The sequence below is a fragment of the Gadus macrocephalus genome, chromosome 14, assembly GCF_031168955.1.
Source record: "Gadus macrocephalus chromosome 14, ASM3116895v1".
Classification (NCBI taxonomy): Eukaryota; Metazoa; Chordata; class Actinopteri; order Gadiformes; family Gadidae; genus Gadus; species Gadus macrocephalus.
The window spans coordinates 9,032,851-9,057,850 of record NC_082395.1 but is presented as its reverse complement, the minus strand read 5'-3'; the positions used below and the strand labels follow the sequence as shown (position 1 = coordinate 9,057,850).

Sequence of the window (25,000 nt, the reverse complement as noted above, 5' to 3'; positions counted from 1 at the left end):
TCATACAGGAAATCGAGTAACAAATGCGGATACAGATATGTATAGTTAATCAAAGTACCATAATTGAAAATTATAATTTGTAATTCATTCTTCGTCATTGCCAACCTGCTGTATGTCCTGGATCTCGGTGTGCAGGGAGCGGTGGTTGGCTGACTCGCCGCTGCGCCCGTGCAGGCTGTGCAGGCTGCTGAAGGGCCTGTCAAACCTGTTGAGAACAGACGCACAGCCTCACACTCATGAGCTCATGAGCTGCTTGGCCGGAAACCGAGTGTTCTCTTGTCGAGCTCCCCATCAGTGAAACAGTCTGCCACCTCTCATCGGGGATACTGATTCAAACATTTAAATCTAAACTTGAACCTAAATCTTTATTCTCTCATTTGGCTCCTAGGAGGGTAACTCTCTAGCACTATCCTACCCCTGCTGCCAATAGGTACTAGGTTAGTGGTTCCCTACTTGTTCCTTTTGCCCCCTGTCCCCTCTAACCAAAATTCTGTCTCTCTTTGTGTGCGTGTTGTTGTGATCGTGACTGGACGCCTGGCAACCCCACCTGAAAGCTCCCATCTTGCTCTCCAAACAGCACCTCGTAACCATGATGCTAGTATGTGAATTATGGCTCTAATACCTAACCATTTCTTAAAGGAGGGATTCCTCACTCTGTTGTTCTTCTGGGGATTACTTGCCTGATAGTAATCAGGCAAGGAGTTTTTTTCTTGCCGTTTGGGGGAGAGGGTTAGGAAGGTCATAACTATATGTCCTGTTAAGCTCTTTGAGACTGTTACTGTGGTTAAGGATTCTAAAAATACAATTGACTTTACTTGGCTGCGTGGGACGAAAATAAATAAATGAGTAAGCCATTAAATTTATATTGACAGTAAACACTGTTTCTGGCTTGATGACAGTAAGGATGGCATGCCACACATTGTATAAACTTGGAGTAAGCACTCTTACTACATCAACATACCCACATAAACACACTTTCGAAACTCATTCAGAGCTTTACAACACACAAACATTTGTCTTAAAGGTAAGAATCTCAAAGAATAACCTTATAAATGTATGCACATGCACACTCAAGGCTGGAAGGAACCCAAGTATTCCTGTTATTGTAGCAAAAGATGAAGATTTAGATATAGTTTACCTTAAAAGAGCTTGCTTTGAATGTTCTTGCAATCTTGATAGCTCTGACTGTAGACCCTGTTAATGACAATGACCAAAAAATATTATTAAAAAAGAATACACTCTTAGTTGGAGCTTTCTGTTACTGTTATTACTTCTTTGAAGAAAAAGTATCACATAATATTGCATTTTAATATTATTACATGATTCTTTTTTTTGCAACTATTATTTTACATTCCTTCTTTACATAAGTGGTGAATATAATGATATTTTTGGTGCTTTGTGCTCAAAACTAAATAAAATAGATAAAGATAAAGTTAGATAACACATTATAAGACAGAATTCAAAGTGCTGGATAGTGAAATGAAGTGGTCAATAATTATTACATTTTTCAATCACTCAGAGATCGGGTCATGCTCAATAACATACCTCAATAATGTTGCAATTCTCCACATGGGAGGTTTTCATCTTATCCATTAGACTGTCCCTCTGAATGGGAAACAAAAGAGGAGTGAAACCAGGCTAAAGAAATGTTTTCTTTTGTGAAATGCAATCCTGCATATTTACCATAGATATTTCTCTGTCTCGAAGTGTCAGCATGATAAGGGTTTCTTCAAGCTCTACCTGTGAATATCAAAGTCAAATAGCTTTTGCATCTCGTAGAATGCAATACAATAGAATAGGTGCTTTCACAATTCAGTCTTACCCTCAATTCTGAATTCACTTTCCTTAGTTTATTGATGCTATCTTCAGAGCATATCTTTTCAAAGGCAAGTTTGTCATTCTGTGGGCAAAACACATTGATATACCTTTAAAAAACTGAAAACAATTGACAATTTTCTATCACAAAAAGACTAGTTCTCGACAAGGAACAGTGTTGATATTTCGAGGACAAAATATAGTTAAGTCTAGGAGATTAATCAAATATAAATCACCTTATCCTCAAGTATCCTGACGTGAACTTTTAGGCATTCAACTTCATTGCTCTAAGAACAAGAAGAAAAAAAAATACATCTTAGTTCCACATATTTCTTGTCATGGTGAATTATTAACACCAAACCAGGATTGCTAGTTAGTTAGGAATTCTTACCAGTTTGGTGCAGCTGGTCTGTGTGCGGCTAGCTTTGTCCTGAGCTTCTCGGTGTGCATCCTCCAGCTCCGCTGACAGAGACCTGGCTCTCGCCACGGCCCGTTGGCCACTGTGGTAAAACCACACAAGGCTTACGCTTTTATTTGGTAAATCAAAATATGGCTCAAATTTTGTTTTCTCTCATGGTTTGAAAGAAAGAATTCCCAATGATTAAATGAAATGACTCTTGTTTACAACAATCAAATGTGTCTCCAATTGCGGTTTAAGTTATGTCTTGAAAGTTTTTAAAGAGATCTGATTCAATAAAAACAAACAAAAAAGAACCTTCAAATATTACAGGTGTCAGTTTTAATAAATATCAAAACAAAATAGTACTAATAGAATACGAGACATTTTGCTCTTTTACCTGGCTACCTTGCTACGCATCTCGATGATTTCAGCAGACAGCTGGAGATTGGCATCCTCACACTGAGCCACCATCTTTAAAAGCCTGCCGTTCTGCTCTGTCAGTTTGTGGTGGGCGCACTTCAGCTCGGTTACTGTACCCAACAGCTCCTTTGAATCACTGGTGACAAATAAACACATGGTGGAGAACAGCAATGCAAATATTTATAATATAATCACGACATTTAGCTGTTTATATATACAAAAAACCTAAGAGAGAGCTGACTGACCAGAAGCACTGCACCGTCTCTGGGAGAGCTACACTTTGAGGACTTGAGAAATCCAAACCTGAAAGTAAAGAAAATTCTGTGAAAGAACCTTTGAGAGAGAAGTATATCGGAGACATTTTCGAAAATATTAAAAAAGTCACCATTAGACACTTTGGAAGCCTCCGGCCAGGGTGCACGAGGGTCTTCCACATCGGTGCTGAAAGATACAGACACTAGATTTCATTAGACTACCAGGCTTTGGACAGCAGTGTTATCACTGTGTAATCAATTGTAAAACTGCATGGATAGGTTTGTTATGTTTAAACCCAAAGTCCCCAGAAATTCGGATTTTATGCAAGACAAAATTACCTCTAAATTAGTTAAGCAGAAGTCTTTAAAGAAATCATCATGTTTTAATTCTGATGTGGAACTTTGTATCCTTGTTTTGTTAAAATCCCTCGGGTGGTTCCTATGCATGACTACCTTTCCTGGTGGCATTGGGCGATCCATTCCTTCATGGTGGAGTGGAAGGTCTCCCTGCTCACCACATGGTCCTGGCAGTCAGGGTCCAGCATACGCCTCAGGGCAATCAGTTTGTCCTGCTCAGCACTCTGGCCTGTCATAGCCTGCAAGTACTGCATGATTGTAGAAGCAAGAACCTTCCCTGGAGGTTGTCAAAGGATTAGTGGTCGATCTAATCAGCTTTTTACATTTTTGGGGAAAATGTGGTGATGTTAGATTTGATGAGGGGATTTTACCCGTGTTTTTTGTGTTGCATGCATCATATGTAATATCAAGGAGCTCATGTTCGGATAAACCACTGATTTCTCCAGTGTCCACGAGTGGTTCATTTTGGCCAAAGAAAGGGGATGCCGATCCTGATGCTGTGCAGATACAAATGACCAATACAAAGTGTTACAGTAAATTTCCAGAAATGTCTTCAATATCCTTATCTCCATGTCATCCTTAAGTATAGAATAAGAAACACAACAGCTTCCAGCCATGTAGCTCACCATCTCCGCTGTCGGACATCTGACTTCTTATTTCTATTTCTGTGGAGCTGACTCCTGAATCCCTTGAGAGGGATCTGCCTTCATGTTTAGTTTGAAATGGGTTGTTCTCGGTTGCTGGATCTTGCCGTTTCTCACAGGGGCCAAGAGATGATGGAACATGAAACATCTTCTGTGTATTCAAGATGTCTCTCGAAGTCATAACTCAGAATAGAAGAAAATGTCACGATAAGAATTTGTAAATATATATTTTCTAAGTCAATATTTAAGTCTTCATAATCACCTTGTAAACTGTTTGCTGTGTTTGTATGCAGTCAGTGGGTAATGCATTCTATAAAACAGCAAAACAGTGTAAAACAACAGTAAATTACAATAGCAAGCATCTCTGAAAAATCTGCAGTGTAATAAATATCTGATTATATACATATAAACAGTGAAATAAGCATCCAAATAATTCCTTACTTCCCAGTCCCGGATAGTTTTCCAGAAAGCTTACAAATGTTTCAATCAGGAACATAATTTTAAGCAAAGGGTGTCAATCTTGCTTCACTTCCCTCTGATATTAGCGGGGAAAGTCCTCAAAATGCTCTTAAATGAGTATATTGCTTACTTGTGTTCACTGCTTCACATCAAAACCAGCTGACACCCCCCTCCTCCCCCATGAAGTCTCCTCCTTTGTAATCCTGCTGCTCGTGCTAGCCGCTGAGGCCTAGTCTGGTTCTGCAACAGTGATGCAGTGCCGTTAATGGATGATTTTAATTTTCATTCATCTGTTTAACATATCAAATGGATTATCTGGCAAACATGCCTGATACTGTAATGAGACCCCTGCAGTTAAATCAAACTACATACAGAGGAGGCTTCAGGATTATGGTTAATCTTCACAAATTTCCCCACAATAAAAATAGTGTATCTATAGTGTGTATTGTCTAGTATCAAGATATTCAACAAAATTATGTGATTTAATCCAAAACTTTTCATTAATATTTTAAGGTGTTGTTGAAAAATAACAGAATACTAATAATTATATTAAATTATGATTTTTGCTGCTACTACGACGAATAGGCTACTAGTATGACTAGCCTACTTCTACTAGCCCTGCATATTTTATTAGTAGCCCCAGATCTCCCTCTAATTTTTTTTAATATATTTTTTTATATGAATAATAAATCAACGGAAATTATATGATTGTTGATCACAAACACAAGTACTGCATTTTTTGTCCTTTATTGGTTATTCTGTTAGCCAATATCTTGACATGAGCATAGTTTGTCTGAGCAATAGAGAGAGAATTTCACTACACATGAACTGTATCTGAAAATGTGTCTGTGTGTGTCTGTGTCTTTGTGTGTCTGTGTCTGTGTGTCTGTGTTTCTGTGTGTGTGTTTGACTGAAAGAACATTTCGTATTCCAATGTACTAATGTTAACATTCATACACATATGTAACCTTTTTCTCTGGTACTGTAGCATGCAAATCAATGTATGAGAGCAGTTTTGAGGTATTCTCCTTTACCCATTAACTAATAATATTTTAAACACAGAAATTCATAAGGAATCAGAAAATACCTGTACTTTGCATGTAAGTAAGGTGCCAAAGAGCATAAAAAAGCATAAAAAATAGCTTGTTTATAATTAAAAGAAATGCAGGCGGAAGATCGCAACAGATGTCCGGGCCCAGAATGTCCTGAAATCGTATAAACGTTTTTGCCCAATAGGTTTAAACAAATATTCGCTCTCATAGGTCTAACAAAAAACACTGACCAAAAAAAGAGGTATACAGTACCGTGCCGAACAGGTTCATTAAGATGACACATGGATACCGAGTATATCCACCATGAAAATAAACTAACGTCAACTAAATCCAAAATATTTATTGACTCTAGAACTGAAAAGGCAATATACAACTTTATACCTCCTTTATTACATTCATAGTTATAATCGTCCATGATATGAATGTGCTATTACTATTATCAGTAAACCTACTGTATAGTATGTGTTTAATTTACATTTTAAATTAAATTCTGTTTTAAGTATCTGTTATAGGTTGACACCTTATAAATAAATTGCCATTTTAAAACATTATGTGACTTTTGATAGTAAACAAATAATTATAACAACATAAGCAATTCAAATTCTATGTGGATGAAGCGGTACATACCGTCTGTCCTACGAGCTACCCGGACCTAAGTTATAGCCCACACTATCGTAGCTTTTGAGCGGAAGTAGCTGCCGTCCCTAATAATAGCCGCACGGTGTGTTATTCAGATATTGGTGTAATAATATTTTTTCAAAGCAAAACCGAGCGGATTTTTCGTCTCTCGAGATGTCTCGGGGTTCTATTGAAATCCCTTTGCGGGATACGGACGAGGTAAAATGAACCAACGATAAACATGCTCTGCTATACAAAGTGAAAACTTGTACAGCTTTATGTTAGCTGACATTGCTAATTGACTCTTTTACTACCGTATTGGCTCCGTTATAAAGTCGTGTCCTTTTAGATGGTGGCTAAGTTAGGTGTGTGTAGTGATGAATTATTGGATGATTTCGTGTCCTTTCGACATAAATTGTATTTAGTCATTGGATCCCTGATTGGTCTACGCTTAAACACACCTAAGATCAAATGCTATAACTTTTTGAGATTCACAAATTGATTTATAAGGTCCAGGAAAAAGGGAATTGTGCACTGAATAATTTAACCATGACTTTTCATTAATTGCTAATTCTGTCAAAGTTTTCCTGAGGATACAAGATTATCACGTGCCTAGGGTTATTGATTAATTGGACAGCATTACAAAATAATACGTGTTTTCTTGCTGACCAATGTATTTAATCCCTGCAGGTAATAGAGCTTGACTTTGATCAGTTGCCGGAGGGAGATGAGGTCATTAGCATCCTAAAGCAGGAACACACCCAGCTGCACATATGGATCGCTTTAGCGGTGAGTAAATGCCGTTTTTGCCATTTTTTTGTCTCATAAAACATTCTCACAGTTAAGATGATCGTTAAGAAAAAAGATTGTAATGTTCATTCATATCTTAACCTTTTTGTACGTGTATTTATTTGGGGGGACTTATTTTTGTGTTAAAAACCATTTCTAATATAGATTTTTGTGTATATATCTTTAGTTGGAGTACTACAAACAAGGCAAAACTGAGGACTTTGTCAAGCTGCTAGAGGCAGCCCGCATTGATGGAAACCTAGACTACAGAGACCATGAGAAGGACCAGATGACTTGTCTGGACACACTAGCTGCCTACTATGTTCAACAAGCACGTAAAGAGAAAAACAAAGATGCCAAGAAGGAGCTCATCACGCAGGCCACGCTGCTGTACACGATGGCCGATAAGATCATTATGTATGACCAGAACCATTTGCTTGGAAGAGCCTGCTTCTGCCTTCTGGAGGGAGATAAAATGGACCAAGCCGATGCTCAGTTCCACTTTGTGCTCAACCAGTCCACCAATAATATTCCAGCCTTACTTGGTAGGTACTCTAACTGATTCACTTTTCAGGGAATTCTTTTCACAGTTTTAACTTTGTGAGTGATGTTCTTTTATTATTATCAAAATAATATTTGTGCTTTTCCATTGAACAGGTAAGGCCTGCATCTCCTTTAACAAGAAGGATTACAGGGGAGCGCTGGCATACTACAAGAAGGCTCTGCGGACCAACCCTGGCTGCCCAGGTAAGCACTACACTCAGATTGTCCCTAAAGGTTAACCACTTCCCTTGCCTCTTTGAGGAGGGTTCACTGTGTTATTTTTCACCACTAATTATCTTCTTGCCTCCTGTACTCCTCTTGTTTTCTCTTATCTTTAAACTAGCTGAGGTCAGGCTTGGAATGGGCCACTGTTTTGTCAAGCTAAACAAACTGGAGAAGGCCCGTTTGGCCTTTGGTCGTGCCCTGGAGCTCAACTCTAAGTGCGTCGGAGCCCTCGTGGGCTTGGCTGTGCTGGAGCTCAACAGCAAGGAGCCAGACTCCATCAAAAATGGTGTGCAGCTCCTCTCGCGGGCCTACACCATTGACCCCAGCAACCCCATGGTGCTGAACCACCTGGCCAACCACTTCTTCTTCAAAAAGGTAGCCTTCAGTCTAATGCTACTTTTGAATGCCCATACCATTGGTCCTATGCCCATTCATGCATTGTTCAAGCTGTTCAATTGCTAACCTTCCCTCCCCAGGACTACAGTAAAGTGCAGCATCTTGCCCTCCACGCCTTCCACAACACTGAGGTAGAGGCTATGCAGGCTGAGAGCTGCTACCAGCTGGCTCGCTCTTTCCACGTTCAGGTATGAGCCAAAACCATTAGTAGCCAGCATGCCTTTCTTGTTCTGTAGAAATTATATAATTTTGTGGCTAAGAAATTGTATTTTCCCTTTTTTCTTTTTTTAGGAGGACTATGACCAGGCCTTTCAGTACTATTACCAGGCCACTCAGTTTGCCTCTTCCACCTTTGTGTTGCCGTTCTTTGGCCTGGGCCAAATGTATGTGTATCGAAGGGACAAGGAGAATGCAGCGCAATGCTTTGAAAAGGTGTTAAAGGCCTATCCCAACAACTATGAGACCATGAAGATCCTGGGGTCCCTCTATGCCACGTCCGACGATCAAGAGAAGCGGGACATTGCCAAAGTATGTATATTTTTGTACCGTCTGGATTTAGATTTCGTATTTTATTTAGTTATTGGGTTTCCTAAATTTTTTGATGCTTTACGCAATAACATTCCCTTGAAAATAAAACTGTGACCTGAAATAATGAATCTCTGTTCGCTCCACCAAAGGGTCACCTGAAGAAGGTGACGGAGCAGTACCCGGACGACGTGGAGGCGTGGATCGAGCTGGCTCAGATCCTGGAGCAGACGGACATCCAGGGGGCCCTGTCGGCCTACGGCACAGCCACCCGCATCCTGCAGGAGAAGGTGCAGGCCGACGTCCCGCCCGAGATCCTCAACAACCTGGGCGCTCTGCACTTCAGACTGGGGAACCTGGGAGAGGCCAAGGTAGCTACTAGCCCTCAAGGGAACGGAGTTAACCCCGCTGTAGGGCTGGGTAACATGTATTTTCTGTGTCTAATGTTTGCCTTTTAAACGACCATTTGCATTCCATGATTTAAATTGTCTAGCGTGTATTGTATATGTCAATCGCATTCAAGAAAACCCAAGTAAAATCATGCTGGTTTTATAAAGGCTATGTGTGTGTGTGTGTTGCAATATACATTGGCCAGTCCTAACCTGGTCAGGATGGAGAATGTGGCGAATGGGTCAGGGTGTTATCTAAAGGACAGCCGTATGTATGATGTCTTCTGTCTGTAGAAATACTTCCTTGCGTCGCTGGAGAGGGCCAAGGCCGAGGGCGAGCACGATGTGCATTACTACAACGCCATCTCTGTCACCACTTCCTACAACCTGGCCCGCTTGTACGAGGCCCTGTGTGAATTCCACGAAGCCGAAAAACTCTACAAAAACATCCTAAGAGAGCATCCCAACTACGTGGACTGTAAGATTATGGTCAATGAATTCATTTTGTTAGACCGGTAATCATTGCAATATGTTAGATGCTATACTAATAACTATATTTTGTTTAGCTATATACATGCTATACATAACCTTCACCTGTTGGCACATTATTTGTGATTATGGCCTCTTGTCCTCAACCTTAGGCTACTTGCGACTTGGAGCAATGGCTCGTGACAAAGGAAACTTCTATGAAGCTTCTGATTGGTTTAAGGAAGCCCTGCAGATCAACCAGGTACTGATGCTGCATGGTAGTTTGCAAGTACTTGTCTTATTGATTGCAATGTAGTCTTAAAGGGACACTGTGTAACATTTTAAGTAATTTATTACCTCAAATCAACGTATTCATTCTTAAATAAGTCCTCATTGGTGTAAAATTATCTCTGCCAAAAATCGCACTTATCCTCCTGAGCGAAGAATAATTAATATGTAGTTACATAGGACGGGTAAGCTTCATGGAGGCTTCCATGTTCTTCCGACAAAGAGGACTGACAAAGAGCACTACGTGGTACAGGAAATGCAAACGCGTTTTCACTCTGAGCCAGCGTGAATGATGACTGAAATAATTCACTATCTTGCTCGAGGAGTAATTACTCATGCATCATTAGCTTACACTAATGATTCACTGCAGTTTGAAATTTGTTTGAAATAACGAACCTCATCATCACTCGAATGACTCAATGGGGTAGTATTGGGTGTCATGACACAGCTTCTTGGCACATACTGCCCACCGTAGTTTTTGAACAAGCGAGCACTATTAGTTTGAATGCAATATACAATTGTACCACTAGATGGGGGTAATTTTTACACAGTGTCCCTTTAAGACAGACGAGTGGCTTGCAGAAACATCGTTTTCCTGGGGTATATATATATTTTCATGAACACTGTGTCTTGATTGCTCAAAATGCTGCATTTGAACACGAAAAAATATGCGGGGGAGGAAATGTGCAATGTTGCCATAAAACAAATGCCAGAAAAAATATGTTTTACACTTTGCATTACACCACAACGCTGCTTTTCTGGTCTCCATCTGACTGTTCTTGACCTGGCTTGTGTTGTGGACCCCAGGACCACCCCGACGCCTGGTCCCTCATAGGGAACCTTCACCTGGCCAAGCAGGAGTGGGGACCGGGTCAGAAGAAGTTTGAGCGAATCCTGAAGCAGCCGTCCACACAGAACGACACCTACTCCATGCTGGCTCTGGGCAACGTGTGGCTGCAGACCCTGCACCAGCCCACCAGGGACCGGGAGAAGGTACGGAGAGGGTCACCAAAATACCCAAAAAAATTATATTATTCATGTTTTTCTTCGATATTTAATATTGTGTGTCTTTGTCATGACAGGAAAAGAGACATCAGGATCGCGCTCTGGCCATTTACAAACAGGTCCTGCGCAATGATGCCAAGAACCTCTACGCTGCCAATGGCATAGGTCTGTAAATTATATCCCGCTATCGCCATAGCAACTTTGATGTGCTCTCTAGCACTGACTGAGTAATTGCTCACATTAACACCGCTAACCATACCGCCCGACCACACGTTGAATGGACAAAGAGGGATACTCGCCGACGTGTCCCGCGTCGTGTGTCGCTGACGGATCCTCCCGTTGTGTGCAGGTGCCGTCCTGGCCCACAAGGGCTACTTCAGGGAGGCGCGAGACGTGTTCGCCCAGGTGAGGGAGGCCACCGCCGACATCAGCGACGTCTGGCTCAACCTGGCTCACATCTACGTGGAGCAGAAGCAGTACATCAGCGCCGTGCAGATGGTAAAAGCGGGCTCCCGGCGACGCCTTTTTTATCGTTATGTAAGCGTGGGTTTCCCCGTCTAACCCCATGCGCTGCTCCGACCCGTCTCCCACAGTACGAGAACTGCCTGAAGAAGTTCTACAAGCACCAGAACACCGAGGTGCTGCTGTACCTGGCCAGGGCGCTCTTCAAATGCGGAAAGCTGCAGGATTGTAAACAAATGCTGCTGAAGGTAAAGGGCTGGGATGGACGCTGTGGGGCGGTGGGCTAGCTGAGTGTGGTTGGATAGGGCCGGAGTTGTAACAGTCTCCCTCCCGCCCCTGACCAGGCCCGCCATGTGGCGCCGAGCGACACCGTCCTGATGTTCAACGTGGCGCTGGTGCTGCAGCGGCTCGCCACCCTGGTGCTCAAGGACGAGAAGAGCAACCTGAAGGCCGTGCTGAGCGCCGTCAAAGAGCTGGAGCTGGCCCACAGGTAGCACAGCGCCAGCCTCCAGCCACCGGATGGATGTGTCCATCCTTCTGGAGGTCCGCCTCCTGTCTCTGACCCCCCTTTTTTTTCATTTCTTCCGGTTCAATCCCAGATATTTCAGCTACCTGAGCAAGGCCGGAGACAAGATGAGGTTCGACCTTGCGCTCGCCGCGTCCGAGGCCAGGTCAGTGGAACTTGAATACTTCAGATTATGCAGTTGACATGACCTTCAGTAGTTGCTCTGTATTCAGCGCAAAAAGACTGTGCTGGGCCTTGCAGTAAAATGGTGGTTTCTGCGTGTCTGTTTGCAGGCAGTGCTCTGATCTGCTGAGCCAGGCCCAGTACCATGTGTCCCGAGCCAGGAAGCAGGACGAGGAGGACAAGGAGATGAGGGCCAAACAGGAGCAGGAGAGGGACATACTGCGGCAGCAGATACGGAAGGAACAGGTTCGTAGACACTTTGGCGAATGGAGTCAAACGTATGACAAACACTTACTCATCAACAACGCTCGGCAGAAGCAGTGTTTGATGTCTTACTCGAGCACGCCTCCATTGCAAACTCCTTGTTGCGAAGTTGAGCTGCGTTATAATGAAATAGAGCTCTAATGTTCTGTAAGAGTTAAGGGATAAGGAGTCGTCCCCGAGTACGTAAACGGGCCTGTTTCCGCCTCCTCTGCGTTGAGCCTCCATGACGTGTGTTCTGGGTTCCGTGGGTTTGTCCAGGAGGACAAGAGCACCAGGGTGGCCGAGGACCAGAGGAAACTCCTGGAGAGGAGGGCCATGTACGTGGAGAAGACCAAGAACCTGCTCTCCTTCGTGGACGGTCCGAAGGAGACCAGCAAGGACAAGAAGAAGGGAGGCGGCCGTGTGAGTACCCTCCTCCGTGTCCCGACGACGGCCTGGCTCATTGAACGCCTCTCTGCCAGTTTGCCTCAGCCAAACATCGTTGGCCTAGAACAGAATTAAAACGTCAAAGCATAAAAGCATAATCTTAACGGATCAAGGATCAAAAATCCCAGACCAATTTTATACATTTGCAGTACGATGACAACCAAGGCTTATGTTTCCGGAAATGTATGTGTCAATTATGGCACCCATTGCACTGCTAAGCAACCCTGGAACGAGGGATCCCCCACGCTGCGTTCCTTCTCAAATTTTCTTCTTTGCTAATTAAGAGTTTTTTCATTCCATCTGGGAGGCTAGGGCTAAGAGGGTGTCATCAATATATGGCCTGTTATGCCCTTTGAGACTTTAACTGTGATTAAGGGTTATATAAAAGTCTAAGACGGTAGTGGTTGTGTAGGCCTTTGCTATTCTAATGTAGTTATTACATTGACGCCTATTCTATATTCCGGGTTGAAAACTGGTGAGGATCCAAAAAGGTGACAATTCATGCCTGTAAACTAAGACAATCCGCATGCAAAATCAAACAGGTTCTATTTCTCTATAGGTGCTCTGCCCAAGTGGCACACAAAAGACCATCAGTGTGATCCAGCGGCATTTATTAGCAGCAGTTATAACTAATAATGTGAGATTTATTGTTAGCATCTCAAAAGCATCATTGAGCTGCTTTTGAGAACTCCTGTAAACCCTTCCTTCTGATCTGTATGTGTGTTTTTACCATGGTAAATGCAGTGTTGCTGTGCAAAATCGGCCTTATATTTAATTCTTCCCTTTCTGTCTCAACAATGTAGAAACTACCCATTATTTGCAGGATCTTTGTTCTTGCTCGGATTGAGGTGCAGGTTAACTAATAAGCCCAATCAGATGAAAGAGAATCTCGGCTCAAACCAGGAAACATACAAACCTTGATTCATCTTTGTGCAGGGTCGAGTTCAGCTAACCATTTTATGGATTTCAAAATGCAATCAGCTTATCAGGATCAGATTACCAACAGGAATCTCTGCTGAGCAACTGAAACCTTTGTTTTCACTGGATCAGGTCGATAGTTTTGCACATCAAACGGCTGAAGCAGAGTAGCAGAAAACTACTGTGAACATTCCTTCCCACAGAGCCCTTTACCCGCAGACGACTTTTAGAAATAGACCTTGTATATATATTTGAAAAAAAGTAACATTTTGATGAATGTGGACACCAAAACTTCTGTCAGGGGGGTTTATGAGGGAGTCCAGCTCCCCCATAGTTTAAACACTGATCCTCCTCAAAGACAACCGTGTGTGACCTCTTATGCTCTCTTCTCTGTGGCAGCGCAAGAAGGGGGCTGACATGGATGAGTTTGTCAACGATGACTCGGATGAGGACCTGCCCTCAAAGAAGAGGAGGAAGAAGAAGGGCGGCAGCGGTAGCGAGCCAGATGACGATGAGAACGGAGACAAAAAGTCTCGCAAGAGAAGGAAGAGGTGAAAGCCCGGCCGGCACACAGAGTAAAGAATCCCCCTTTTGTAGTGTCGTCGAGGTGGTGGTTGTCTAAACCGGCTGATCTCTGTTATTAGGCCTGATGATGGCAGCGATGAAGGGGAGGGAGGCTCACGAACCAAGAAGCAACGCAAGCCCAAGGAGCGAAAGCGGATCCAGGTTAGTTTTTGTTTCGCAGGAATATAAGAAATATCATCCAGGGTACAATCAGACACCGCATTGTGTAAATATGTGTGTGTTTGTTATTCCGTCCCATCCAGTCCCAGCAAGACCGCCTTCCCCCCTCCCTCAAGGGAAAGATCAAGTCCAAGGCCATCATCTCGTCTTCAGACTCCTCTTCGGATGAAGACGGCCTGAAAATAGCAGAAGATCGGTAAGTAGGGTTTATGCTGTTGTTTGGAGTTGGGGGCACATTACAGATGGGCCCATTACATACATCTATATTCCGCTTTATAAATTGGCCTACAAGATGTAACATTTTCAAATATCCAAAAAGATCCCAAGACAGATACACGCCATCAAACATCATTCAAAGAGATTAGTAACACCTATTTTACACAGTCACTTAAACGTAGTGTAAGCATCGACGCTTCAATCCCCCTGGCCCCGTAAAACAGCGGTCTAGCCACGACGCAAGGCTCCTGGAGTCATCTCCTTTTTCACATGTTGTCTCGATGTTTCCTGGCTGCGCCGGTCAATGGGAGCATATTCCATATGGTTTCATTCAAAACACACGTATTTAGGTTCTGCAAAGCTCGGGATACGACCACATACAAAAATGGCTGATATAACAGAATGTGAAACGTGGATTCAAGATTCTACCGAGCGGTAAAGTCACGTCAACGCATGACCAATTCACAATGCGTACCAGTCACTTTTGATTTCCAATGAACGTTATCGACAGACGCAGACCCGAATGCCTCTGGACGTAGTTAGATGGACCTACAACAAACAGTGTGTGTGGAACAGTGTGACTCACACACGGCAGCCCTATGGTGGTTCATAAAAATGCCTCAACGGCAAAGGGCGCTCCTCTGTACCGTCATCATATTAAAACCCGCCCCATATTTGATCAACGATTGGGATTTTCCCTTTGGCCAGTCTGCTGGTAATCAGTTTGAACAGAAGGGGGCCCAGACACATTTGCCGGAGCAAATAAGACATCGGCTTTCAGATCGGTTTGGTTTCCAGGCTTGTCCTGAACTACTCCAACTACTTGGAGTAGGTGGAAACACTTGAACAGGGAAAGGGAACCCTTACCCATTGAAAGTAGAATAAATCTGTTTCAATGAGGTAAAGTCATCATAGACTCAAATAATAAGTTATGGTGATTTTGGGGTAGATTTGCTAAATGTTAACCTCATGCCATCTGTCACCACGTAGCACCCAAAAAGGCAGCATCTCTGGCTCGGACGACGAGAGCGCCCCCCCAAGGAAGCGCATCGCCTCGGACAGCGACTCGGAGGCCGGGGGGCCGAACCGCTCGGGCAGCGAGGCGGGCAGCCCCCGGCGCTCCGCCGCCGCCGCCTCCGACGACTCGGGCAGCGACCAGCCCGTCAAGAAGAGGAGGGCGCAGCGGCAGTCCGACTCGGACGAGCAGTCGGACACCGGCAGCAAGAGGGGGCGCCGATCGGGCTCCGACGACGACGGCGACGGGTCCCGGCCCGGCTCGCCGGCCGTGGCGGCGTCGGCCCGGGGGTCCGACGCCGGGTCGGACAACGAGGGCTCGCCGCGGCGTTCCGACAACGGCTCGGAGCCGGCGCGGTCCGCCCGAGGCTCGGACGACGACAGCGATTGAGGGAGACCGACTTCAGAGACTTTTCTAGGAATTTGAGAAGTCCACCGGGGTGCTGTCTGGAGCTGCGGTTTTATTTTTTTTTACATGGGTCTGTTTCAATTGCAGGGACTTTTGTTTTGTCACTCAGAATAGATGTAGATTTAGAAACGTTTTGTAGCCTAAGTGTATACTAGTCATGAATAGTTGGATGTGCCACAAATTGGGAGAGGTCCAGAGGGGTAAACCAGATGTCCTTTTTTTATGTTTGATCACATCTTAATTCAACTTCTTAAAAAGATTTGAGTCGGTTTTTCCACAAAAGACCGGTACAAACACTGACCGAAAAATGAGTTACACACATGTAAATAAAATGACTAAGAGTTGTCCAATGCGTCCATTGTTTTTGTACTGATACACTGCCATCCTCAACGGCAATCCATTGCAAACAAAACATCTTACAGGTGAAACTCAAATGTTGAATATCATGCAAGAGTTAGTTTCTGTAATTCAAATAAAAATGTGAAGCCAATACTATACTCATTACATGGAAAGTGAGATATTTCATGCCTTTGTTATCATTTTGATGATTATGGCTTACAGTTTATGGAATCCCCAAATTCAAAAGCTCCAACAGGATATTAAATTAAAGGATTTTATACACAGAAATGTCGGCCCTCTGTTAATCATGCATATGTACTCACTCAGTCCCTGGTTTGGGCCCATTGCGACGTGGATGCTCAGCCTGTGGAACTGCTGAGGTGTTATGGAAGACCAGGTTGCTTCAATAGTGGCCTTCAGGTCTTCTGCATTGTTTGGTCTAATGTCTGATCTTTCTATGGCAAAGCCCCATAGATTCTCTATGGGGTTCAGGTCAGGTGAGTTTGCTGGCCGATCAAGCACAGTAATCCCACGGTCATTGAACCAGGATTTGGTACTTTTGGCAGTGTGGGCAGGTGCCAAGTCCTGCTGGAAAATTAAGTCAGCATCTCCATAAGGTGTGTCTGCTTAAGGAAGTATGAAGTACTATATCCTGGTAGACAGCTGTGTTGACTGAACTTAAAGCACAGTGGACCAACACCAGCAGAAGACATGGCTCCCCAAATCCACTCTGGAAACTTTAGAATGGACTTCAAGCATCTTGGATTGTGTGCCTCTCCATTCTTCCAGACTCTTGGTTTCCAAAAGTAATGCAAAATTTCCAAAATTCAATGATGGTTTAAAGCACAGCTGTCAGGTCAGCAGTCTTCCGCATGATTTTACCAAACAAGACTGAAGCCATTTGCAGGCTCAGGAAACCTGAGCTGATTAGTGTGACACTTTCAGCCTATACTGAAAATTTGCAGAGTGTAAAGACTAGTTTCACAATTTGTTGAATTACCAATACTTTTTTACACGATAGTTTCACCTTTATATTGGTTTGCGTGAGTTGAAAATAATTTGCCACTCTTGTAATGGAATGTTCATGCTAACCTGGGACCCGTTGACGTGACCATGCCCATAGCCAGTTATGAGGTCACCGAGGTCCAGACCTCTAATCCTTCGAGATGAACTACAATACTGCACAAAACTCAGCATTTGAACTTCTCAGATGAGAAAATGCTTTATTTACTTGAGACGCGTTACTTTGTTCACCGTGTTTGACTTGTAATGAGTGCACCACATCTCCCGGACCCCACCATTTTTCAAACCTTGGCTACGGCCCTGGATGTGACACAGGATTTACACAATAAATAGTTCGGGCCAATGGTAGTTTCAGCAAAATAAGATAATCACTGCAATAGTACAGGCTTCCTTGAATTTGAAGAAGGACAAAAATGTATTTTGTTGAGTTTTAACTTTATTGAAGAACAACTATTGCACAGTAAAGTCATAGCTCTTACAGTACAGTAACCTTTTTTAAATAGAATTAGAAAAAGTTTTAAAAATCAGACATAAATTTCATCAAAATTGCTAGGTAACAAAACAATGTCTGGATCAGGCAAATATGAAAACAGTTTTAACTTGTCAAACAAGATGCTGAAAAAAAAAAAACCATTTAGTCCTCTTAACAATTTAAAAACAGTATTTCTTTGGCAAATGCTGGTCTTATGTTACAACCTGAGGCGCAGATGGTGTTGTCTGTTAAGATGTAAAAAAACAAGTTAAAGTATGATTGTACAACACGGCCACATGATTCCCTCTCATCGGCCAAAAGCATTTAAAAAGAATTCTTAAAATGACCAAAATATTTTGTTAATGAGATGAAATAAATAAAGTTTAAGCAAATGTATCTTATGGAGATGCCTTAAAAATAAAATTGTTATTAAAGACCACCATTCAGAACTCAGCATGAGCACAAATAACCTGTATAAACGACTGAAGAAGACAAACTGCCTCTAGGATTCACAGCGCAAAACCTAGAACATTTTGTTGGCGCCAAGACATTGGAACCCATCAGTCGCCCAGAAGATGACAGCCAAGAGGAATCTAAGTGATTTGGGAATTATTGGCAGGATATTTGCTAAAACAAATTAAACAGCGAGTAACAAAATGGTAAGTCAAGAGGGATGGTTGAAATGGGGCACAGAGACACGAGGGGGAGAAAACTGCAACTTTGTATCATAATCATAACCATAAGGCTTTGGTTCAGTTTCAGTCCTCTTCCCCATCAGACTCTTCTTCCTCAGCCGTCTCCAGCCAGGTCAGCCACTGGTTCACCTGCAGAGGAAGGATTCACAATAAGGTCAACACAAATGCATGCATATTGTCCTTCCGCCGAGGAGCCATGCATGGTGGCTTATGAACACATCAGTGCTAAATTACCTGAAACAAGGCTTTTCCTTTTCCTGGGAATTCTTGGACAATGTCTTCTCGCCAAGCCAAGAAAGATTCCTCTTCGATGATCTCCATATCGTACAGGTTGACAAAGTAGCGCAGCAACATGCCTGCCGAAAGTGTTCAGAGGAAATTCAGTTAGAAAAGTAGGCAGTGACACCCGTTTGACTGCCTTTTAACATGCACACTGCTGTACACGCAGGTCCAAGATAATGTGCACATACCTTTGGGGAAAGCCTTGGAATTGCAGTGGACCTGCAGGGCGTAAAGAGCACAGACTTGCAGGTCAACTTGATCATGCAGAAATTTCTGCGCCACCGGTTTGAAATCCTGCAGCATCTGTTTCTCCTGGTCCATCTGTTCCTTAGTGGGGGCTGCAAGCTGTTCTTCCTCGTCATCAGCAAAGATCTTGCAGTCTATGAACTGCAAGAAACTGATGGGAGAGGGCACGATCAATACCTGAGATTCAAACAGGGTTCACATCAGGAGAATAGGTTTTGGTTTTTCAGTGATTGTACCTGGTGATCAGGATGTTGACGAAGCCCGGGTCAGTGTGGAGCTTGAGGGAAATGTTGTCCCGGATCCACTTGTATATGGACTGGGGAGAGGGGTCTTTCTTGAGCTGATTCAGCAGCTCCTTCTCCAGCTTCATCAAGGGGAACAAGAAGCCCAGGCCTCTGCCATCCAGGACCTCCAGCATTCTCTCCTTGTTTTGGTCACACTCTGCAGGATTGAACACAAAATCATTAGCGTTGGCCAAAGGCATGACTTTCCGTACCATTATTAAAACACAGGTCAAGTGCTGAATGGGAATTTCTCTACTTACAGGAAAAGTGCTAAATTGAACGGCTCATGGTCATTTGTCAATTGCTATTAACATCGTCATACAAGTTATCCGAGGTAAGCAAAGAAAGCACTCTTCAGAAATCAATACTCAAAGACACACTAAAGTCAGCCATGTTACTACATACCAGGTAGCATCTTGCTCATGTTGACCTTGCTCTGCAGGAACAGATCAGTCAGCCAGTCAGGATCGTTCCTCTTGGCGACCTGCTGCAGGCAGAGCAGGAAGAGGGGGAAGTGGTTTCCATTCTCCAGGGGACTGGCCAAGTCGGCGATGCTCACCAGGTCGGCGATGATGGCCCGTGCGCAAAACTGAGCCAAGTAGGACTTGACCTTAGGAATCTGGTCCTCAATGTTGGGACACTGGTCGAGGACGCTTAGAAAAGCCTGGCGAGAAGGGAACCAAAACGTGAGGTTAGACTTGATGTTGTAGAACGGAATGCAGTAGAACTCTTTCGGGAGGTAGTGAAACCAACCTGGATGAGGTTTTCCCCGGTGACGAGGCCATCGGTGCAGAGCCCGTGGATCAGCACGCTAGTCTGCTCCTGCTCCTCGTCCGGGCGCTCCAGTGAATACACCACAAGCTTCCTCAGCATCTCTGGTACAAAGTGTTTTGGGGCCTTCATCTCCTTCACAGCGTTCACAGCCTCCTCGAGGTCCTTGCTGCTGAGGTATTTAACCAGCAGGGCCTCCTGAAGGGGAAATGGGCAACGTTATGTCTGCATCCAAGAATGACACCAGTCATACTGACAAAAAATGAGTGGAATTAAGAAAAACGCACGGTCATTGTAAGCATTTCTTCCTTTGAAAGCGTTTTCTTGGTGGGCTTTGGAGGCTTCTCCTGAATTGGTAGAGGGTTTGCCTTCAAGCCAAGCTGTTGAGAAACAAACAAAACAAAAGGCATGGCAAGTTAACATGGGGCTTCTATAGTGGGATATGTGTTTAGGTTAAGGAAAACCTTATGCATATGCTTACTTCTGCCAGAGGAGGTGTTCGTGTGCGTATTGGCTGAGCACTAGGAGGAATCATATTTGGAGTCTGTGGCTGCAGCTTCGTCATTTGAGTTTTATTAAAACTGAATTGTGCAGGTCTTAAACTTATCTAGAAAGATAAAGGCAACCAGTGTTACTTCAAAATAAGTATTCAACCAAATGTCACATCAGGGTTAGAGTGAAAGCTTTTTAGGTATAGGCCTATAAATAACTTAAGTCTTAAAGTATGCAAATATTAACGGTTAGGAGCGTGTAAAAAAAAAGATTTTATAATTGGTTGTTAAATTGGACCAAAAAGAGATAAGAACTTCAGTTTTGTACCTCATCTGCTCCAAGGCGGCCCTTCTTGACAAATTGCGGTCCCCCATTCTTAGACTGCTGTTGCTGCAGCTGCTGCTGCTGCTGCTGCTGCAGCAGCATTGAGTGATTCTGGTTCGGGGTTTTGTACAGAGTCGGTCCCTAGAACAAAATGCAAAAATTACTCAAAATGTTCGCGTTTGTATAAAATTAAAAATCCAAAATGAGAGCGGCAGGCCTAGTGGGGAATAGACGTTATTTACCTGGTTGGGTTTGATCAGAGTTCTGCCTCCCATGTTGAACTGAGACTGGGACGGGGCGTTGAGAGCATTGTGGCCGTTGAAGCGCGGGTTAATACGGTGGCGGTCCATATTCGGGTTATAGCAGTCTTCAATCACCCCTGGGCCTGTGCCAATACCACTGCCTATTGAGCAAAAGAACACGTCACACTCCAGGGACGATGGGAGAAGACCATTTGGACATCACTTTTTAGGCAAACATGTCAATGCTAAAAACAGTAGCACATCCCTACAGAGGAGGCGTTGTGGATTCACATACCAGGCATTTGCCCAAACATATCAGCTAACCCCCCCAGGGTTCCCCTGTCAAGCTTGTGAGCAGATGACAGGAAGACGCTCTCCATGAAGAAGTTATCCCTCATTTCCTGGGTCAGGTTGTGACCAAATATACCTGCTTCCTGCATAAAGGGAAAGACAAAAATCGATAAATACACACACAAAATAATTAATCTTCAACGTTTGCCGTCCTTTGACTGAACATTGAGGAAGAACCCCTTCAATTACAATGGTGACGAGTTAAAAAGTGGTTCAAAAATGAAGGAAAGCAATGTGAATTTATAAAATAATCTCATTCTATTTCGCTATAACAAAAAACAAATGGAAAATCTCTTTACCTGACGAATCTGATTGATGGTCTTGGGTGTGTTGTCCATGAAAGGCTTGCGAGGAACCCAATTGTTCTCACGCAACTCCACTATGTCTTGTAGCAAGAAGCGGATCCTGGCAGACAACTCCTTGCTGTTCATCAAGCAATCCATTCTCCGGAAGTACTGATCCATTAAAGACTGCAATAGAAATAGCAGCAGTAATTAGAGGTGTATTAAAAACAAGTAGAATTTCACCATTCAAATCCACGTTTTATGGATTAACAGCTTCAATTCTGTGCAACACTAGGTAGGCCAGCTGCAGTCATGGCAATAAGGAATCTGATGCACATGGGGCTAACCTTCGCCTTTTTATGATCCAGTCTGGGTCCCACTGTTCTCATGATCTGACAGAGGCATTCCAGGTCTTCTCCCATATCATTAACCTGGGTTTTCTTCTTTTCCAGAAGCTGATAAAAAAAAAAAAGGTATCATAACACACCTCAAAATGCATTTACATATGAATCATGTTGAACTTCACTGTACTGCACTATTGAATGTCATGCTCACATTAAAAAGGAAATTCTGAAATAGTCTCAGAGGATGTCACTTTACATGTATGTTTATAAACTACATGTGTATACTATTGGAACTTGCTATCCAGCAAAACAATCTTAACATGACACAATTTAGATAATAAAGTAAATTTCTGCAAATTGGCCATTAATAAACACCAAATTGATACTTTTCTAAACATACCGTTTTAATACACTTATGAAGGATGGATTCATGGATGAGATTAAGTTTGCCAAGCTCCCCAATGAATTTGATGTTTCCCAGCATTTTGATCTTGGCAATTGTGCGTTGCTCTTCCTCCTCGGTTGTGAGAGGGCCATCTTGTTTATCGTACACTAAAATGTAGTCAAAATAGGATTTCAGTTAATTCAATGCAATTTGTATTAATCAATGAATTTTATGTCAAACCTATTTGAAAAACAACTCACTTTCAACATTTTTGGCACGATTTTCAAACTCCTCTTGAAGGTTAGAAAGAAGAATACGCCTGAATGTCTGAAAAAGACAAACATAAAAATTACATCCAGAATACAGTTATCAAAATTTATAGACTTTTATGCCAGAGTGTTTTTGGTTTTGCCAGAGTGTCATTGAATGCAGAGATTGAGATTTCCAATGGTGCAATTAATTTATGACAGGTGACACTAATCTTGAAAATAAAGTATCGGCCATACCATCAATTGCCATTTACTAGCAATGAATAAATGTAGACCTGTGCAAGAACAGATCAAGATTAAATTCTGGACACTGATTTTCAAACATCTTACTGTGCTCTGCTTTTGTGTAGTTTGAATCTCTGGGGATGAGCTGTCAAAGTTGGGTGCTTCCTCTGCCAAGCGGAGACATAGCTGAGCATATAGCAAGCTATACTTGGGCTCTTCAAGGGCTTTGTCAACAATCTAAAAAAATACATGCATGAAGCAAAAGTTCATTTGACCAGTTACAATTTCAATAAAGTGAAATAACTAAGCAAATACTTACCAACAAGATGATCCCCTTCAGGACAACTTTAGACTCTATGCCAGCGTTCAGAAGGTCGAGGCATAGCTTGTCAAACTTCTCAGGGGTAAGCTTGTTGAGTATGCTAATAAAAGAAAAAAGAACGTGTCACCAGTCACATTGGAAATAAGGTTCCGTCGTATCAAAATTAAGATAGTTATGTGGGACCTATTGTCATGTAGGCAAGCATCGGATTGCTTGATTTTATTGGACGTGAACATACCCTCTCACTTTGCGGAAGGTTTTGTCATGTCTCCCTTTTTCATTTAAGGCGTCTTGCCTAGAAGGCACCCATCGCTGAGGGCCCCCTCCTGAGTGTTTGCCGGGGAACTTGCTGCAAGGAAGGAAGGAAGGAGGGAAAGCATAAGCTTGGACCTACTCCCGTTTGTACCGTGTGATTTAACTAGGCTAGTGCCGACACGTTACACAAATGTTGCCACATTAACAAAGGAAACACATTTTTATTAAAATAAGGGCAAAGGTCACAGACCTGAAACGACAAGCACTCCCTTCTGCAGCGAAACTCTCCACTTTGGCGGTTTGACAAGGATTTATCTTAAAAAATAACGAGTTACTGGGCTGGGATGGGGCTGGTGAAACGAGGCCTGAAGAAGAAAAAAAGCCTGTTCGGTGAACTGGATTTTCATCTACGTATGAACATGTTTAGTACAGCGACCCCTGGAGGCAGGTTTGCTCAAAGTACATTCTTTGCCTTAATGTTAAAAATAATGACATACTAGGAAACAAATACAACACATAAAGAAGATAACGAACGAGGCGTTCGGCGAAATTGGATAGATGTGTAAAAGACGAGGGTATTTTTTTGGTTTGCGTAATCGCATTCAATGCTAGTATCTAGCTGCTAACCTAGCCATCCTTATTCCCGTTAATACACCAATAAGACCCATTTCCCAGCAGATGAACGAGACATTAATGGCTATTATTATTACATTAACGTCCACCGCATATGTTTACACGATATGATTTCTCTTAACTCGATTATTTTTAAGAATAAACAATTTCTTAACGCTCCCGGCTAGCTAAAATAGCTAAACCGGTGTCACCCCGTCAAGGGAACTAAAAAAGCAGGCCTAGATAATCTACCGCAGGACGTCATTACCTTGATCCAATGTGGCTCAGGGAATGGAGCATTGGTTGTGAAGTTGATAAGAAATAAATTAGAAGTTAAGATTGATATTCGATGCTTCTTCCAACGGCGATCAATGCGTACAATGCCGGTAAGGAGAAGAAAGAGTCACGACTATAGGCTGACGTCACTGACTGACGGCTTTTATGGGTGCGGGGGGTTGTTTCCAATCGCGTCATTTCTCTACATCCCACGTCATTTGAACGAAACTAGATATTGCGCCATCCCCAAAAATTGTCACGTGTTGTTTTTAGAAAAACGTTATGTGACAAGTTTCATGTGCCTGTTCGCAGCATAGGCCTACTTGAGAAGATCAAATCCACATGAGCATCTTAGGAACAGTGCTATCCTCTTACATTTAAATAATGTCCGGTTTCAACTTTATTAAAAACTATTATTTACAACTGGTTTCAAGTTCAGTTTCATGGAAACCACAATATATATATTTTTGGGGGGCAAAACAGGTTTATAAAAGCCATAGGTGTCATTACATGTCCTCAACAAATGGCCGAATTTGTCCCAATCACTTTGGAATAGCATGATTTGTAAAGAAAGAAAAAATAAAGCATTTCTTACGGGCTTGATCATCATGACGTCACATCGGAGGTATTGTCTAGAGTAATTGTTATTATTATTATTGGTCATTGTGTAGTTATTAATCGTAAAATGATTTATCATCAGTAGGATACATTATTGTGTC

General features: G+C 42.8%; 3 protein-coding genes across 9 annotated transcripts in view; 1 reads left to right on the top strand and 2 right to left on the bottom strand.

The window, feature by feature from the left end:
* mrvi1 (murine retrovirus integration site 1 homolog) overlaps nucleotides 1–4,485 on the bottom strand; it is a 25,423-nt gene extending 20,938 nt beyond the window's left edge. For 5 of the 6 annotated variants that reach the window (XM_060070992.1, XM_060070995.1, XM_060070996.1 and 2 more), the window contains exons 1-15: nucleotides 4,332–4,485; nucleotides 4,153–4,200; nucleotides 3,873–4,073; nucleotides 3,618–3,743; nucleotides 3,343–3,523; nucleotides 3,021–3,076; nucleotides 2,881–2,938; nucleotides 2,613–2,771; nucleotides 2,207–2,315; nucleotides 2,052–2,102; nucleotides 1,823–1,900; nucleotides 1,684–1,740; nucleotides 1,546–1,605; nucleotides 1,139–1,194; nucleotides 106–205 (exon numbers count right to left, since the gene is read on the bottom strand). In XM_060070992.1, the coding sequence (XP_059926975.1) occupies nucleotides 106–205; nucleotides 1,139–1,194; nucleotides 1,546–1,605; nucleotides 1,684–1,740; nucleotides 1,823–1,900; nucleotides 2,052–2,102; nucleotides 2,207–2,315; nucleotides 2,613–2,771; nucleotides 2,881–2,938; nucleotides 3,021–3,076; nucleotides 3,343–3,523; nucleotides 3,618–3,743; nucleotides 3,873–4,071 (1,290 nt within the window). In that variant the 5' untranslated portion in view covers nucleotides 4,072–4,073; nucleotides 4,153–4,200; nucleotides 4,332–4,485. The remainder of the gene's footprint in view (nucleotides 1–105; nucleotides 206–1,138; nucleotides 1,195–1,545; nucleotides 1,606–1,683; nucleotides 1,741–1,822; nucleotides 1,901–2,051; nucleotides 2,103–2,206; nucleotides 2,316–2,612; nucleotides 2,772–2,880; nucleotides 2,939–3,020; nucleotides 3,077–3,342; nucleotides 3,524–3,617; nucleotides 3,744–3,872; nucleotides 4,074–4,152; nucleotides 4,201–4,331) is intronic. The other variant, XM_060070999.1, reaches the window with a different exon arrangement.
* Nucleotides 4,486–6,029: 1,544 nt separating this feature from the next.
* On the top strand, nucleotides 6,030–16,133 carry ctr9 (CTR9 homolog, Paf1/RNA polymerase II complex component). Its single transcript, XM_060072208.1, has 22 exons — nucleotides 6,030–6,238; nucleotides 6,710–6,808; nucleotides 6,996–7,353; nucleotides 7,466–7,555; nucleotides 7,695–7,951; nucleotides 8,053–8,160; nucleotides 8,264–8,500; nucleotides 8,650–8,868; nucleotides 9,181–9,364; nucleotides 9,528–9,616; nucleotides 10,450–10,635; nucleotides 10,725–10,812; nucleotides 10,997–11,145; nucleotides 11,241–11,357; nucleotides 11,454–11,599; nucleotides 11,709–11,780; nucleotides 11,908–12,043; nucleotides 12,320–12,463; nucleotides 13,805–13,956; nucleotides 14,050–14,131; nucleotides 14,233–14,345; nucleotides 15,356–16,133. Exons 1-22 carry the CDS (start codon nucleotides 6,194–6,196, stop codon nucleotides 15,768–15,770), a joined length of 3,486 nt encoding a protein of 1,161 aa, XP_059928191.1. The 5' UTR covers nucleotides 6,030–6,193; the 3' UTR covers nucleotides 15,771–16,133.
* A 1,433-nt stretch (nucleotides 16,134–17,566) lies between these two features.
* Nucleotides 17,567–24,438, bottom strand: LOC132472544 (eukaryotic translation initiation factor 4 gamma 2-like). Of its 2 annotated transcripts, XM_060072211.1 has the most exons (20): nucleotides 24,274–24,433; nucleotides 23,644–23,758; nucleotides 23,377–23,487; nucleotides 23,136–23,238; nucleotides 22,922–23,053; nucleotides 22,583–22,649; nucleotides 22,338–22,489; nucleotides 21,941–22,048; nucleotides 21,609–21,779; nucleotides 21,254–21,392; nucleotides 20,959–21,119; nucleotides 20,720–20,857; nucleotides 20,382–20,507; nucleotides 20,188–20,280; nucleotides 19,883–20,098; nucleotides 19,535–19,793; nucleotides 19,082–19,286; nucleotides 18,788–18,996; nucleotides 18,552–18,673; nucleotides 17,567–18,446 (listed from the first exon to the last, which is right to left on the bottom strand). In XM_060072211.1, coding segments are annotated over exons 6-20 (2,166 nt in total). In that variant the 5' UTR covers nucleotides 22,584–22,649; nucleotides 22,922–23,053; nucleotides 23,136–23,238; nucleotides 23,377–23,487; nucleotides 23,644–23,758; nucleotides 24,274–24,433; the 3' UTR covers nucleotides 17,567–18,380. The 2 variants fall into 2 exon arrangements, with proteins under 2 accessions (XP_059928194.1, XP_059928193.1); XM_060072210.1 differs by lacking the exon at nucleotides 23,644–23,758 and having other exon boundaries at nucleotides 24,274–24,438.
* Nucleotides 24,439–25,000: the final 562 nt, after the last annotated feature.